The sequence below is a fragment of the Leptidea sinapis genome, chromosome 15 (assembly GCF_905404315.1).
Source record: "Leptidea sinapis chromosome 15, ilLepSina1.1, whole genome shotgun sequence".
NCBI lineage: Eukaryota > Metazoa > Arthropoda > Insecta > Lepidoptera > Pieridae > Leptidea > Leptidea sinapis.
Window position 1 is genome coordinate 10741961 of NC_066279.1, and position 16964 is coordinate 10758924.

Here is a 16964-nt window from a genome sequence, read left to right on the forward strand (position 1 = left end):
AATAAGGGCCATGAAACTCATTGCCACCCTTATATAGATATAAGTGGCGCTGCAATGGCGACATTAAACTAACACAAAGGTAGAACTACTTAACCGTAATCATAAAAAAAAATATTCAAAAATAACATACATAATTCACCCAAATAAATAAATTTTCCATAAATATCATTTCGGAACAACCTGTAAGAAATAGTAGCCGCGCGGTAGCGTAGGCACTGATACATACTTAGTGCCGTCTTATGCGATCATGTAAAGGTGATAAAAATTTTGTTTCCTAAATAGATAATTTGCTTGTTTGAAAATTTCTAAATTCCAACTATTTACTTTAAATTTTAGAATTATTTTTTTACGATTAAGGTAAGATAGATCTATCTTTTTGTTCATTTAATGTCACCATTATAGCGCCACGTTGTATAAATATTTTAAGCTTCAGTTTACATTATATTAAAACATAAAACTTTTATTTATTATATTAATACACTTCCAGCCAGTTTTTGGAATCTGTTTTCGTTATCGCCATCCAACTCCATACTCACGAGTCCACCGCAAGACCGCCACGAGTTACAAGAGAGGCTCAAAAGTGATCACCCCGTCGCGAACCAGTCGTGCCTGCTGCTTTTGGCACTCACCAACTACAACATCAACAGCAAAAACCTCTATAGGAACGCGTTGTTGAATTGTGAGGATAGTAACGGTAAGCATTTCTTTTTATCTTTCTTTTATTATATATTTGATAGTAAGGGACGAGACAAGCAGGACGTTCAGTTGATGGTAATTGATATGACCTGTCAATTAAAGTTCTGTGCCGCTCGGGATTGAAACACGCAAACATTCTGAGCGGCATCACAATTGCGCTCCTCACTTTGAGGCATAAGATGTACAGTCTCATCTGCCCAGTAATTGAGTGAAATTACTGGGCAGATGATACTTTAGTACCTTTAATGTAACTAGTGAGCTACGGCGCCCTTCAGACCGAAACGCAATAATGCTTACAAATTACTGCTTCACGGCAGAAAAAGGCGCCGTTGTGGTACCCATAATCTAGCCGGCATCCTGTGCAAAGGAGCCTCCCACTGATCTGTTTATCTGGAAGAGGACTATGATAAAAAAATTTTTTTTCTTTATTATTGTAAACACTGCTTATTGTAAAACTGTGGTAGACTATAATTGGCTATGTTTTTGTATTTAATTATAAGTGATTATTTTGTATTAAGCTGTTGTCAACCCCAATAAAATAAAAAAATAAAAAATATAACGAGCGTACAAGGAGTACTGGATCAGCCCGTTAACAAATAAATCAATAACTTAACGGTCTCGTGTCCGGGGCACCATAAACTGTATACTTACCAAAATATTATTTAGTATAAATTATCTTTATTAATCAATATCGTACATATTTTAAGGTCCATAATTAATGTAAATCTTGCATTGACGTTCGTTAAACAAGTGGGAGTCTAATTCGCCTATTATAAGTTCGTCAAGAAAGCCCGAGCGGCGTTTTATATACAGTAACATTTACAAATAACATTAAAACAACATTCAAATGAACACCTTCTTTCGTGGCAGTAATGTTCAAAGTCATATTTTACTGTATAAGCTCTTAAGAAACTCTTTCATTATGGTGTGAATTCGACGTCCGTCTATTCCAAAATTTGTTTTAGCAATTGAAATGTAATTATTTAACTAAATTATTAAAAACGTTACGTTAATTATACAATTGTGTTAATTTAAAGTGGCACTCACCTGCAGTACGACACTCCATCCTTTTAAAGTTTGGATATGCTGTTATTTGGACAGTTTTTCATTGCGTGGCGTTGTTTTCAAAGCGCGGTCGAAGCACAACTGAACGAAATCTCTGCCTAATAGACGTATACAATATATACATAATATAGACTTTTTTAAAAGACTCAATAAAATATGTACTAATATTAATAATCGTAGCTGTATAATTGACAGATAAAATAAGAGTCACATGTTGACAAAATTAGCAAAAAAATTAACCAACATGTATTTGTTCTCAAACGCGTATCAAAAACAATAGGTGAAAAAACAGCGCTAATGGCATATCATGCATTCGTGGTTTCAGCTTTAAGATATGGATTGGTCATATGGGGCAACTCGGTGAGCATAGGGCATTTATTTATTGGGCAGAAGAAGTGTATCAGGGCGGTTTGTGGAGCCGGCCCCCAAGATTCTTGTCGACCGCTATTTAAAAAATTGAAAATTCTATCGCTGCCATGCCTATATATATATGAAATAAGCCTTGTTCAAAAACATATGTGTGATTTCTATACAAAAAAAAAGCCAGAAGGTTTTAAACACAAGGTATCTATCATGTCTGTGAAAATATATAATAAATTGTCCAATGAATTGAAAGATTTACCGTTCAAGGTTTTTAAAAGAAGACTGCATCAGTGGTTAACAAATAAGTGCTTCTCTAGTTTAAATGAATTTTTCAATACAAAATGAATTACTATTTGATAATAATATATGTAAATTAATATACTTTTATGACATTGAATTTGTTAATATTATATACATAGGTACTAAATGAATTATTAAGTTATTTACGCCTCATATTATAATATCTTAAAATTTCATTTTATAAATATTAATGATATCATTGTGAAATCCGACATGTTTCGGTATAACAGTACGAGCAGTGTTTAGACAATTTTGTAACATATTTTGCATGTCAATTGACGAAACATATTGGATTATCCATTATATTGTTAACATCTTAAGTACAATGTTTCCTGCAAATAAAATTTCATTTCATTTCAGAGGATTAGAAAAACATATTAATAGCATTTGTTAAATGATTGCGCAGATATAATATACAGGGACGTGTTATATTTTTCAGCGCGGTAGGCACTGGAAGCCTAACTAGTCGTAGTTGCGATTAATATTTAATTCCTGTTATAAGGATACATATAAGTTCACTTACCAACATTTTTCTGCTGTTCAGGCAGATTGATCGTGTTTTTATTAAGATTTATCAAATTATTCAAGTCACCATAACCAGTATCATTCCACATTCTTCGTTGTAGAAAATAAACAGCAAGGAAAGCAGAACAATAAATTGGAATGGCGGCATCCAACTTGCCAAGTGTATTTTTTGTAATACTTGGTATTGAAATATCTCATAGTTTTACCTTTTTGTTGAGTTAAACTAATATTTGGCATTGGTCTATTAAGAGAAACAATTTTTATACTTTTATTTTATACAAATGAACGAAAATTGTGCAAAAGGATAGGTACCTAATTTCTGTATACAAATGGCATTTTCGCCACAATCGCAACACTGGAATTTCTCCATTATATTTTAATTCCTTACTAGTTACCTATTTTAAACACAAAACACACAGCAACTTCTTGTTTTCCCCAATACAAACACTAAATATAATTAACAATAAACAAATCAACACAAAACAAATAACTAATGTAATTAGCTTAATAATTCACGCCAATTCAGAAGTTCGATTATAGAATAAAAGAACTAAATTTATCTCAATTAACTTGCAATCTAGTGTAGGTATATTATTTAGACTCTTAATATGGGAGATGCCTATTGGCATATATGGAATGATAATGTATTAATATTTTCTTTCAGATACCTCTACAATAACACCACAAAAGGACGGTGGTGTTACGCAGGTGACGGCGCCGAGGATAGACATGGCGGCGGTAAGTTCATTCCAAATTCTGCTCTCTAAATTATAAGAGATCGCAAACAGGAAAGGTGCTCACGTGATGGGAAGTGGTGAGGCAACCACCCATGGACATTTGCAAAACCAGGGGTCCACAATTACGTTGCCGGCCATTAAGTTGGGAGTATACTCTAAGGTTAAAGGTCTCGTCCGATCAGAAACTAAGAGTAATTTAAACCTCAAATCCCTTAGGGCCATTATATTCATACCTAAGTTTTCTTATCATCTAAATAATCTTTTAAATTGTATTAAGAATTTTCTATGCTTAAGTTTATGTTTTATATCGGCTTTAAACTTGTTGAGTGAAATTTCCATTATGTTTTCAGGAAGCTTATTATAAAAGTTAACATAATTGCCAATAAATGAATTGTAGAGTTTACTTAGCCTAGATTTTTAACTAAAATTGCTCCGTTGTGAACCCGTTGTTAGCAGCACCTCATATTAATGTATTTTTCCAGCTCCATAAAGCATTGTGTGCGTCTGCAGCTTGTGAACATTCCACCCTGCTGTTATACTTGATGCTGTACTCATGCAAAGCATACAAAAGGCATGTTAGCACTGAGCCACAAATTGAAAACTTGGTAAGTTTAAGCTTGGATTTTTTTACGTGTTGACGTCATTTATACGACTTCAGTAAAACATTCGATAATGTCGACCATTTCCGACACTTAAGGAAACTTAGGAACACCTATGGCATATCGGAAAATTGCTAACATCGTTAACATTTTATTTGGCTTCCCGACCGCTTGTGGTTAAAATTAATAATTATCATTCCCGGGATTTGTATCAGCTATGCGGGGTACCACAAGTCTCGCACTTAGGACCCTTAATATTTAAATTTTATATAAATGATATTACTAAATGCATCAAATCAGATTATGAACGATTGTGATCTAACATGACAGGACGGTAAAATGGACAATATTTACTTATGCTGTATAATAGCATGCATTTGCAACAGAGGAAAATGCAACTTTTTAAAATTTTCTAGCAAACATATTAAATGGAGCATGCCCATCCCATATATCATTAAGCCTAAATTTTGATGATGCGTTACAATGTTATAATTAGTGTCACTAGTTAGATAAAAATATCTGTTTTAATTTCAGTTTTCTTGATATTGATATTCTTTATATTGTTATTTCCAGGTGGTGCCAATACTACAAGTTCTGTACAATGCCCCAGACAATAACTCCCATCATATTTATATGTCGCTCATTGTACTGCTCATACTGACAGAAGATGAGAAGCTTATCAAAAATGTACATTCTATTGTAAGTGTACACTATGTGTCAAGCAGGAGGTCTCATACAGATAGAGCGCGAGTTGAATGCAATCGGGGCCTTAGGTAAAAAGAGCGGGAACATCTCCCCCCGCCGTCCGCACTCTTCGCCGCGTTGACAGTTATCGTACGCTTATCGTGTTATCGCGTTAATACTGATGTTGCGATCCCGTATATCTTTTTGATTTTAATAATGACTGATTCATGTCCATCATTCCGATTCATCGCCAAGCACGAGAAAAGATGAAAAAGGTTTTAGACATGTGTGCAGAAGAGGGGCAGAACGAAAATTTGATATTGAAATTTTTTAGGTTGAAATGGTAAACTTAAAACATTGTTTAAATTTATCGACACTTTCATGATTATGTTCATCAATTATACTTAGGTCACAGTACTATCGCATTCCTGACCTCTGCATTCTTGTTTTGTTCTTCGGTTATGCTGCGGAAACTACTGTACTGATAGGAATAGTAATTATACCATAAGACACAACGTGTTTCGGAGAAGGTTTTAGCATATAATTTATGGTGGTTACTTATCTGGAACCCATGTATTTTTTTGACACAAACATACTTGCATATTCGCAATGCAAATAATAATATTTTATTTTCAGCTACACAAAACTTAGTACAAAATAGAGTAAAACTTAAAATTAAAATGAAACTTAAACATAATTAAATAAAAGTAGCTCAAACATCAGCCGCAAATAGGCACAAGCTCGGCATACGCTGACACACATATCATGTATATCCAGCGCCGATCTCCGCTTGAGCCATTCTGTGACCTTGTAGCTATCCCAATACTTAAATACTCTATGATTTGTATATTTTTTACATTTGTTGTGAATACGCTTTGGTTTGCGACTTTTCGGTATACCTAACCATAATGTAACACGATGTCGCATCCGAAGTTTGCTCGCTCTGTGGTACTCACACTCATACTCAAATAATTCAGTACCTAAATGACGTTTTAGTAAATATGACAATTGATACAATGAGCGGACGCGGACTACTTAATTTATATGGCATAACAAGTCATTACAAATTGTAGAAAGTGACAGGTGGAGAGGGTGATATGTCTGTACTGTACGCGTTCATATATTTTCATTGTTTTAGCTACGCTTGTCCGACATCAGGGCTCATCGTTCGTCAAGCACTAAATTCAGCCCAAAAATTGTCTATATATGTAGGTGTAACAAACATCGAGGTCCATATTTTCGCAGATGTTGAAAAACCTCGTTTGGTACACGGAACGGACGCTGTCGGAGATATCAGTGGGTGGCCTGATGGTATTGGTGGTAGTGAGAGCGCTACAGTACAACATGGCGCGAGTTCGGGACAAGTATCTGCACACTAATTGTCTTGCGGCTATTGCCAATATGAGCTGTGAGTATAATTATGCTGTTACGAAGGATACTCCGATATTTCGAATGTTTGTGAGTGTTCATCAAAGATCCCCATGACGATCGATTCTGCGCTGCCTTCATCCAACCTAGTCCGGAGATCTTGACCAGAACGTCGGTCCATCATGTTGGGGCTACCAACTATGGCCACCTAAAAATTCTTTGATAGTTTTAAAAATAATTGTATTATTGTCTACATACATAACTTGCTATGAGATACGAAAGACCATCATCGGCATTAAATGAAACGTTTATTCTGCAGTAATATTTTATTTACATAGTGATAATCCTCACTCTTAATTATACGAATTAAATTTCTAACCAGAATTCATGAACGATGTTGGACTAAAAACCCGCGCGCCACTTCCGCACACCGCCCGAGCTCCCATTCCAGCTGAGCCAACCGTTCGAGTACACATGGGTCGTAAACTTTGGTATATCTTGTTCAACTCTCAGGCTGTGGCTACATCTACAGAATCTACTTAACAGTCGATAACTCACTCTGGGACGGAACCATAGAGGTGGCGGGTTCGAGTCCCGCATTGTTCTTACTTTTTGGTTGCAAATTTAATTTGTGTAATAGTAAAGTAAAAAGCGCGCGTAATATATGAGCATAAGAAGCTCAAAGCGCGTAATAAATGACCTTACGGGCAAATTTGTTGAAAAAATAATTTATTGTTTCTCTTGGATGTTGAAAGCTGTAATTTAGTTTGTGAAGTTAGAGCCAGACTGCAGAGTTGAATAAACATACAAAGATTTGTGAACGATTCGCTTGCTAGCTTGGCGGTAGCCTCCGTTGGGTTTAGAGCGCTGGAGACGTTATATGCAGATGATCCTGATGTTTCTTTTCAGTGAACTCCTAAACTAATGAACGGATTTTAATGGAGATTACTTCATGGAGTGCAGTTTAGTCCAACTTGAGAGATAGGATAGTTTTTATTTCTATTTGGGACCCATGATGATTTTTATTTCCAATATTTGTTTACTATGGACATATTTTCTATGGGAGAATAATTTTTTGACGCACGCTTTGACAGTTCTGCTGTAAAACAATTTCATTATAATAACAACAGGAAGCGTATTTTACGAAATACTTCTTGATGTTATGAAATATTATAGACAAATTCATGAAAAACAGTATTTTATTTATTACGTACAGAACAGCGTCTGTCGTGTCAGCTAGTCGTTCATAAATTTTGGCTTGAATAATAATTTGTATGAAATAATATTTACTTGTGATTTTTATTGATTGTCAAATTCGCCCAAAGGACCAAAAAAAAATGAAAAGTATATATATTTTTTGCCTCAGTTATTTGATTTTGACTATCCAAATGCTGTGAGTTTCGACCATCACATGTCTCATGCCAGAATTTGGCGAGTCAACATTTCCTGAAGATGCCAAGTGTAGAGGCGAAACACGTGTCGAATAGATTAACGACGAACTTTAGCGGAATCTACACTCAATAAAAATTATAAAATTTGTATAATTATTTATTTACCCAAAATAATGCCGAATTCAATAAATTTACTTAAAAAATATTGTTTTTCCACTTAGGTGAGTTCAGAAACCTTCACCCTTACGTCGCGCAAAGATTGGTGTCACTGTTTGAAACGTTGTCCAAAAGAAGAGCCAGACTTTGCACAGAAATTGAAGGTATTATTTATATTATAACGTTACTTTAACATTAACAATCAAAGAATGAGGTTCCGGTGCCCTCTAAGAGGTTCGCCCACAACCTGATGAGACTACACAGGGATAAAATACGTAAAATAGGTGTTGTCACCGGTCACTGTCCCTTGAACAAGCATCGATCTATCAAAGGTGTAACAGACAGACCTTTATGCAGAAGATGCATGGAGGCAGAAGAAATGCCAGAACACGTGCTTATGGAGTGCAGGAGTGTGGCCGAACAACGGGCAGAAATACTCGAATCACCGGCATCGCTTCCGGATGTCTGTAGAAATTTAAAATACTGCTAGACTTCTAGAATGATCTGGGCTGGTTGGAGTAAGACAAACGAAAACGCACAAGGGCACAATTAAGAGGCTTAGTGTGTAAACAGCCCAGCTAAACTTAAACATTAACGATACCACAGATTGGGAAAGGAGCGACTGCACGCAAGCTATTTAAATTTTAAATTTGATTGTATCGAAATTTTATTTAAAAGAAGGAGCCTGCTGAGTTTATTGCACTCGTTCTTCTCAGGTCTGAGGCATTAATTTCCGAATGGGTGGTAATTTTTGACGTTCAATCAGTGACTTATCAAAAAGTTTAAGAAATTCAGTATAAATAATATTTATTATTTTTTTTTATTTCAATTTTTTTTTATTATTTCTATTAACTATATAAAATTATTTTAAATATTCCATATTATTATATTAAATCCTTTCGTACTAAAATATTTTATTTTCTTAAAGAACCAACTTGGCTCACACCGGTTTGAACTCAGATCATGTAAGATTTTAATCATCGAACAGGTCAAAATTTTAAACTTTTTAAAAATATTTGAATTTCAATTGAAATTGACAATTTTTGTTAACCTATGGCGTCGCTTTTCAATTATTTGTTTCTAGTAAAGCAGTAGATTCTTAAAAAAAAATAAAGAATCCATTTATATCTTGCATAATTTACCCTTTTGGTTCGATAATTATTAAAACTCGTTTTCGTTTAACCAGGAGGTGATATAAACAGCATAGAGCTGCCGCACCACGCCGAGGAGAAAACAGAAGAAATTGTAAGTTGAATTTAACAAATATTTAAGTCTTACTAGTCTTGAACTTTACTGCAATGTGTCTTACTTACTATGACTTACCGATACTTCTCGGGAGTGTTTTTAGGCGTTTTTATCTAAAAACTCACCACTCTCTTACAAAATACCTGTGGCGTCTCCCAAGGTTCACTTCTGGGCCCACAGCTGTTAAATATCTTTGCTATTGCCATCAGTAAATGTTTTAGTTTCGCTAAAATTACGAAAGTGTATACTAAAGTGTCTTCCCCTCACGACCAATACAAAAGACAAGATTATTTAAATCATTTAGTTTAATATTGCGCGGTCAATAAATTGGATCTGCACGAGAAGTACAAAACCTCACAATGCATCATAAACTTAAAAGAGCTCGGGCTACATCATCATGATTCCGAGTATATCTTCGACGGTCACATTAATAGCAGTGTCAGTAAAGCAAACTTCACTTCTCTCATGTTAACAATTTGTTATTTTTAAAGTGATAACCTTCACCACTCGGATTAATTTCAGAATTATGAACGATGCGGGACTCGAACCCGCGTACTCTCACGTTCCGTGCGAGCGCTCTTCCAACTGAGCCAACCGTTCGTGTAACGTATCGTTGATAAATCTTGTATGTCTTATTCAACTCTCAGGTTCTAACTTCATCTACAGGATCTACTTTACAGTCGATAACTTGCTCAACCCGAATATTTGTTTGACTTGAGATGACGCTTTTCAAATCTTAACAAATTGTTATTTTTTAAAGATAACCTTCACTTCTGGGATTAATTACACAAATTAAGCTTGGATTTGTCCATAAATTTTGTTTTCAAATTTAATTTGTGTAATTGTCTCATGGTGTCTATTTATTTATTTATTTAAAACATCACAAAATCCACGGAACTTAAATTAGGTTATAATAATACTATTTTGTAGGACTTACATCTAATAACGGATTTATAAAAAGACATGATATTTGTGCGTGTGGGGTTTGGTGAGAGTGCGTGTGTGTGTGTGTGCATGTGTGTGTTTGTGAATTACTCTAAATTTAACCTTCCTTTAGATTTTTACTAACACTCCTTTTAAAGCAGCCTGTACTGTTATTAAAGTTCAGTACTGTTGAATTGCTTATTATAGTTGCATAGAGTGCGACAGATTACCGAATTTTCATAATAATTAGTATGACTCAGCAGGACTTGTAATAGAGGCGTGTGTCTAGTGCGAGCTGACGGCACTCGTAATTGTATGAATAGTTCAGTTAGCTCTGTACTGTCGATCGTACCATGAACTATGTTATGAAGGAAAGAGATATCCAGAACCTTGCGCCTGTCCTCAAGTGTCATCATATTGTGAAACCTGCAAGATTCGGGGTAGTCCACATAATTGTGTCGTGCGCGATACTTGATATGTTTTAAAAATTTTGCTTGTATGTTTTCAATTTCTTGGACATGTGTTATGTATCGTGGGTTCCATATATTGCTGCAATATTCAAGAATACTTCTTACGTAAGCATAATATAGTATTTTAATACATTTTATGTCTGAGAAAGGTTTACTGACGCGCAGAATAAATCCCAAATTTTTGTATGACCTGGTGACTATTTCTGATAGGTGTTCATTGAATGTCATTTTAGTGTCCATTAAAACTCCTAGGTCATGGATTAGGTTAATTTGCTGAATGATCGTGCTATCTATATTATAATTGAAGTTGATGGTGCTTTTCTTTCTGGTGAAAGTAATAAACTTGCATTTGCTTACATTAATCTAACAAATCTTTTGACGTAAAATATCTCAAGCCGGACTTTATTTGCAGATGGAGCACATAGCGGTGCTGGATGAAGTGCTGCGGATGTTGTTGGAGATCATCAACTCGTGCCTGACTCACCAGCTGCCCACAAACCTCAACTTGGTGTACGCGCTGCTTCATAAGAAGGATCTTTTCGAGCAACACTCTCATCACCACATCGCGCAGAACATTGAGATGGTGAGTGGACAATACAATATGGATGAATATTATATTCGCATTCAAATCGGAGACAAAAATGGAAAAAAAAAATAAAAAATTGGTACTATAAAGATATGTATGAGAATATTTGCATTAAAATCGGCGTGCACAAACGAACAAACAAAAATTAATTATTAATTAAATTAATCTTCGAGACTTAGAGAAAAGTCGTGAAAGGAATCATGCCCTCGATTTATAAGAAACCAATAACTGCATTTTTTAGTTTTTTTAAAATTTCTTGAAATTTTGACGGAATCAGACCCGGAAGCTTTTTTGAAAAAAAAATACATCCTGTATTATTGAACCAATAGACTCTGTTGCTGATGAGGATCAATCTTTGCAAAGATATGAATTACTAAAAATTAAAGGAAATACCAATTTTTTTCACGACTTTTCTTACTTAGTCTCGTAGATTCCGACTTATCCATCACCACCCTTCTCAAAAAACCACCCTGTTAACCACCATATTTATTTCTCGAAAAAAATAATGATGTAATTTACTTAATATAATAGGTATTTTATTATACATGTATCGATTTAAATAAAATACTGTTTAATGGATTAAAACGCGTGTAATTTACAATATTTTATGATGAAGTATGTTTAGGCGTTTAAAACGTGCGCGGCGGTAGTTTGAAACGCGTCAATATTTTTATATTACCCACAATATTGTGGTTGCATCTGTCAGATATAAAGAGTACTTACAGTAAACCGTTTTATTATTTTATTCTTTGGTGTAATTTTTAGTAAGTACGAGTAAAATAAATATATACAGTAACAGTTCTTAACTAAAGATTTCACAATTATAACTTTTAATGTTGAAATATATACTCTTGTAATTATTTAACAACACTTTAACACTGCAAATTAATTAATTTAATTTTTTTTTTTTTTTTGCGCCCAAGCAAGGGAATGTGCTACCCTCCGGGATAACGACGGGAGGGAGGTGGTGAATGCTCATGCATACCAACGCAGCCTGAGTCTGCGTTGGTTATGTGGGACTCACGTGAAAACCTAGGTGCCTATCCACTAAACACCACCTGCAGTTGGCTTTGGGCAGGTGCCCTCTAAGCCTACATCGAAGGCGACCTTCTCATGGGGAGAGAGAGGCGCAAGCGGCTCTCCCTATGGAGTTTCCGCTGGGATAATTAATTTAATTCCGAGGAAGACCTTATATACCTTTCGGTACCCCTCTCCTCTCCTCACCCCTCCACTACTCGCCTCACACTTCACACCGCTACACTAGCGCCACCTCTCCGACAACCGCTCCTCACTTCACTTTACTTGTTATTGTATTTTATTTAAATCTGTAACTTTCGCGCTAATCAAATAAAATACAAACAGTGTTATTAATTATATGCGAAGTGAAGTTATTTCAAGTTTAAAACGTTTTGGCTTTGGCTTGCATTTATTAATAAGATACTATATGTATATATTTTGTACACAGGTGATTGGATACTTTTCGACACGACTTCAGCGAGTTCAAGATGGCTCCGGTGGTGAACTCGGAGTCAATGAAGTGTTGAACTGTATCAAGAAGGGGGCCGAGCAGTGGTCGAGTGACAGACTCAAGGTGACAAGTAGAAGTGACAATAAAATATAGGAACCAGTGTTGTCAAAGTTACTGACGGGCAAACACGAAACAATGATATTGTTAGAATGATTTCTGCACGATTCCGTCAGTATAATTCCATTAACAAAACGATAGTACCACTTATACCTAAATTATTATCAGTTATTATTTTTATTTTATTTATCTTTAAGGCCCAACGGAAGACCAGCGCTGGTTTTCAAACCAGCAAACATGCTGAGTTGGGACCACTTCGTGACGTATAGAAAATAATATTCCTCAATTTTGTTTTATTGTACTATAACGTCACGAATAAACTTTTTTCTTTCTTTTCTGATAAAATAATTGTATGCTTACGTATCGTCCAGGCTATTCACGTGATCGATCAGTTTCTCAATTAATCTTACATAATTTATACGTCTAGATAAAACCACTTGCTGCTAGACAACCGAGGAAAACAGGCCAGGTTTATTACTTTACTTTATTACGGTACTGGTAACGATCATTCCACAGTGATGTAGAAAATATATAAATTAGCACGACATGCCACAAATTAGGATGGATGTGTGGCATTCCTCCACAGTGCGGTTTTCAAGGAACTTTCTTCTATGTACAACCAATCTCTGAAATGAGCTTCCCTGTGCGGGGTTTCCAAGAAGGCCTGCAATGCTCCTGTGATTCCTCTGCTTTTGCAAGGGAATGTGGGCGGCGGTGATCACTTAATATCAAGTGACCCGTGTGCTCGCTTGTCCTCCTCTTCCAATAAAATGTTTTTCTAAACAGCTCCAAGGTCAAGGCTTCTTTACACTGGTAAGTACTTATCGAATTCTCGCGAACACAATCTTGACACATTAGTACAGAAATTTTACTCAGTTACATATTAAAGACGAAAATGTATGGGAGTGTTTGATATCAAAATTTTAGATACTTCTCGTTTGATTTGTTAATGTTATTCGTGTAATTTTACTGATTAGGTAACGTACTTTTGATATCAGTTATAAGCTATATTTGTTATAGTTACGGAATGATCGTCTGGTCACACATTCCAAATTTAAATATAATATGTTTAAGTAATTTTAATTGTACCTATATCTATAGCCAGACTACCCAAACAAAACGTAAACTTAAAGCTATTTTGTTTAGATAATTTCAACAATGATACAAATTTACAGAAATTCCCCGATCTGAAATTCCGCTACGTAGAAGAGGAGAACCCAGAGGAGTTCTTCACTCCGTACGTGTGGTCCCTCATCAGGAACTGCGGGAACATCTACTGGTCCAGCGAGTGTGCGGCGCAGTTCTCCAGCAACCCGCTCGCGTGATCTGTGGGTTTCTTCTATAATCCAGTTGGAAGCTCCTTTGCACAGGCAGCCGGCTAGATAACGGGAACCATTGGGGCGCCTTCTCCTGCCGTGAAGCATTAATGTGTAAGCATTATTGTGTTTCGGTCTGAAGGATGTCGTAGCTAGTTAAATTATTGGGAAAATGAGACTTTACATCTTATATCTCAAGGTGATGAGCGCAATTGTAGTGCTGCTCAGAATTTTTGGGTTTTTCAAGAATCCTGTGCAGTATTGCTTTGTAATGGTCAGGGCGTATCATCAGCTGAACGTCCTGCTCGTCTCGTCCCTTACAGTTAAAAAAATAGAGCTACGGGATTTGCCAAAGAGAGGATCCCAATTGTTAACACTGATAACATTGTAATTAACCTTTTATGTTTATACAAGTGATCTTAAATAATTTATACGTCTAGATAAAATAGCCTCTTGCTGTTAGTCAACGCATGTCAATAAGCCAGGTTTGTTACTTTAGTGTGCTTGACAATTACGTCTTACACTCGCGATACGTCAGTCACTTGGTTTAAGTGTGCGTGCGATGCTGATAATAGAGCTTAACAGTTAGCCGCTATTATTTTTGAAATTTTCACAGCTGTCACAGTCTTATCTTGGCGTATAAACTATCAGAGCTAGTAATTATATAAAATTATCTATGAGTTATCTTAAGTGTTAATTTCAGTAAGTTTAGAAATTCAAATATTTGTATTCAAATAGTAAAAAACTACCATTTCAATATAATATATGCCTCAGACCTGTAAAGAACTCAACAGCCTTCTTTTTTTTTAATAAAATTGCATAATAAATAATTTATAGTAAAATGGGCGGTCACTCTATTCCCAATCTGTGGTATCAATTAGAAAGTCATTTATTTTACAGCAACATTGACCACATAAACGTTTTTTAAGAGTTATTTTCAATTTCATAACATATATTTTGTTTAAAATTTCGTCACATATTTGTTTCATTTACGTAAATTGTTCTGCGATCATGTTGTGAAAGCATAATATACATCACCCAATAAAAGACTTACTGACTCGTATCGTCCGGGAATCTAATTTCTCTTAGATTGCTTACTATCAGTAGTTTTTTTTTTTTTTTTAAATAATAATATAAAAATATAGATTAGTAGTTGTTTTTGGACGTTTTTGAAACAGTTTTTTTTTTGTTTTGTCCAACAAATAACTTAAAACTATACTAACGTATAGCATTATAAATATACTCCTAGAAATGCACTAGTTTTTGTATAATTTAAATGACAAGCGAGTAGTCTTAAAGTTACGACAAACTTCGTTTCCGCATTATTTAAATATTGAATTGGGGTGCAATGTCATAACAACATGCACCGCTTCAATATCGGAATAATCGAAAATGATTTTTAAATATTCCATTATATTGTAAGTGCTAACAACTATAAAAACCATGCAAGTTAAAAAAGGATCAAAATGATTGAAATAACTTTATTGTCAGTTCCAATGCAATAATTGGCATGCTTGACATATTACTTTGACAGAGGATACATAAATTTTTGTTACAAAATCACAATCTATCATCTACTTAAAAATTTACCCATTGAATGCCTTTCAATAGACACTTGACTACACAGATTATTTTCCTTACCTTTACCCTCTATATTAGAATCTATCTTGAGGCTCCATTGTTTTAAAGAATATCAGTTACTATAACTGTATTATAACGATGTATTCTGTAAGACCATTAAAAACCATTCTTTTGTAGAAAAAATTGTATTACAATTTTATTTTATATTATTTAATTGGAGGTTAGTTGACGTAATGCATTTAAATTTAATATAAAGTATGTAAATAGATATTGAGTTATTATTTGTTAATTATTATATTATATACGTGTGTCACAAGTTATGTTTTTTATTCTTGTCTTATAACCTTACTAGTTTCTGCCCGCGATACATTTTTTAAGGAAGAGTAGGAAAAACGAGAGTACGGGTCACCTGAAATCGTCCATATTCTCTTGCAACTCCAGAGGAATCATAATAGAGTTGCCGGTCTTTTTGAATGGTGTACGCGCTTTTTTTGTAGTTGATGTCGCATTATCCTGGAAACACCGTACAAGGAATCTCATTCCACGGCTAGGTTGTACGTGGAAGAAAGTTCCTTGACAACCGCACTGAGGAGGAACACCACACATCCTATCTAGATGGGGTTCCTAATATGGTAATTTGTGGCGTGTCTTGTGAAGGTGCAATTCGTCGGTGAATCTACGCACAAGTGATCTAGCAGTTCACATAGCACTGGGTCCGCGACAATTTTGGCACCTCTGCGTTGCACGTGGACAAATTCGTCGACAAATGGGGTTTTTAGTGGTAAACGCGCAAACTTGAGACTTATGGGGGTTGAATTGGATAAGGTTCATTTTACCCCATTCCGCAAAGTTCTCAAGAGAGGACTCAATAGAAGATACAAGTTTCTTCCAGCACTAGTGGATGTTCTCCAAATATAAATAATATATATATAAATGAATGCATCGATCATAATAAAGGAACTGCACTTCAGATCTGGCATTGCTTATGATGGAGGAAAAACCGCCAGGCTAAGTGCAACTGGGCTGGAGATTTATGTCGGATGAACACAGACCAAAGACCCGCCTATAATAAGAACTGGTCAGAGCTGGCACAGGACCGTGATAAATGGAGCAAAGCAGGGAGGCCTTGATCCAGCAATGAGATCCAATAGGCTTATAAAAAAATGTTTTTGTATTATTTGTGCCATGTCATGGTTACAATAATAATCAATTGGGCGTCTCGATTGTAGCCACTTTTTTCTGGCCTTCTTGACTTACGTGATTCGCCTTTCATCACCAAATTTTCATCTTTCCACTGTTCTCGTTTCGCACCCAAATATCGAGCTTTTTTGTGTGCTTAGCTTATTTTCAAATTGATGAAAACAGTTTATGGT

General features: G+C 35.2%; 1 protein-coding gene across 1 annotated transcript in view; it reads left to right on the forward strand.

The window, feature by feature from the left end:
• Window positions 1-15122, forward strand: part of LOC126968460 (dymeclin) — a 32738-nt gene extending 17616 nt beyond the window's left edge. Inside the window, exons 8-17 of the mRNA XM_050813509.1 lie at window positions 488-694; window positions 3614-3687; window positions 4169-4291; window positions 4859-4984; window positions 6215-6377; window positions 7950-8048; window positions 9071-9129; window positions 10936-11106; window positions 12575-12700; window positions 13870-15122. Of these exons, the coding sequence (XP_050669466.1) occupies window positions 488-694; window positions 3614-3687; window positions 4169-4291; window positions 4859-4984; window positions 6215-6377; window positions 7950-8048; window positions 9071-9129; window positions 10936-11106; window positions 12575-12700; window positions 13870-14019 (1298 nt within the window). The 3' untranslated portion in view covers window positions 14020-15122. The remainder of the gene's footprint in view (window positions 1-487; window positions 695-3613; window positions 3688-4168; window positions 4292-4858; window positions 4985-6214; window positions 6378-7949; window positions 8049-9070; window positions 9130-10935; window positions 11107-12574; window positions 12701-13869) is intronic.
• Window positions 15123-16964: the final 1842 nt, after the last annotated feature.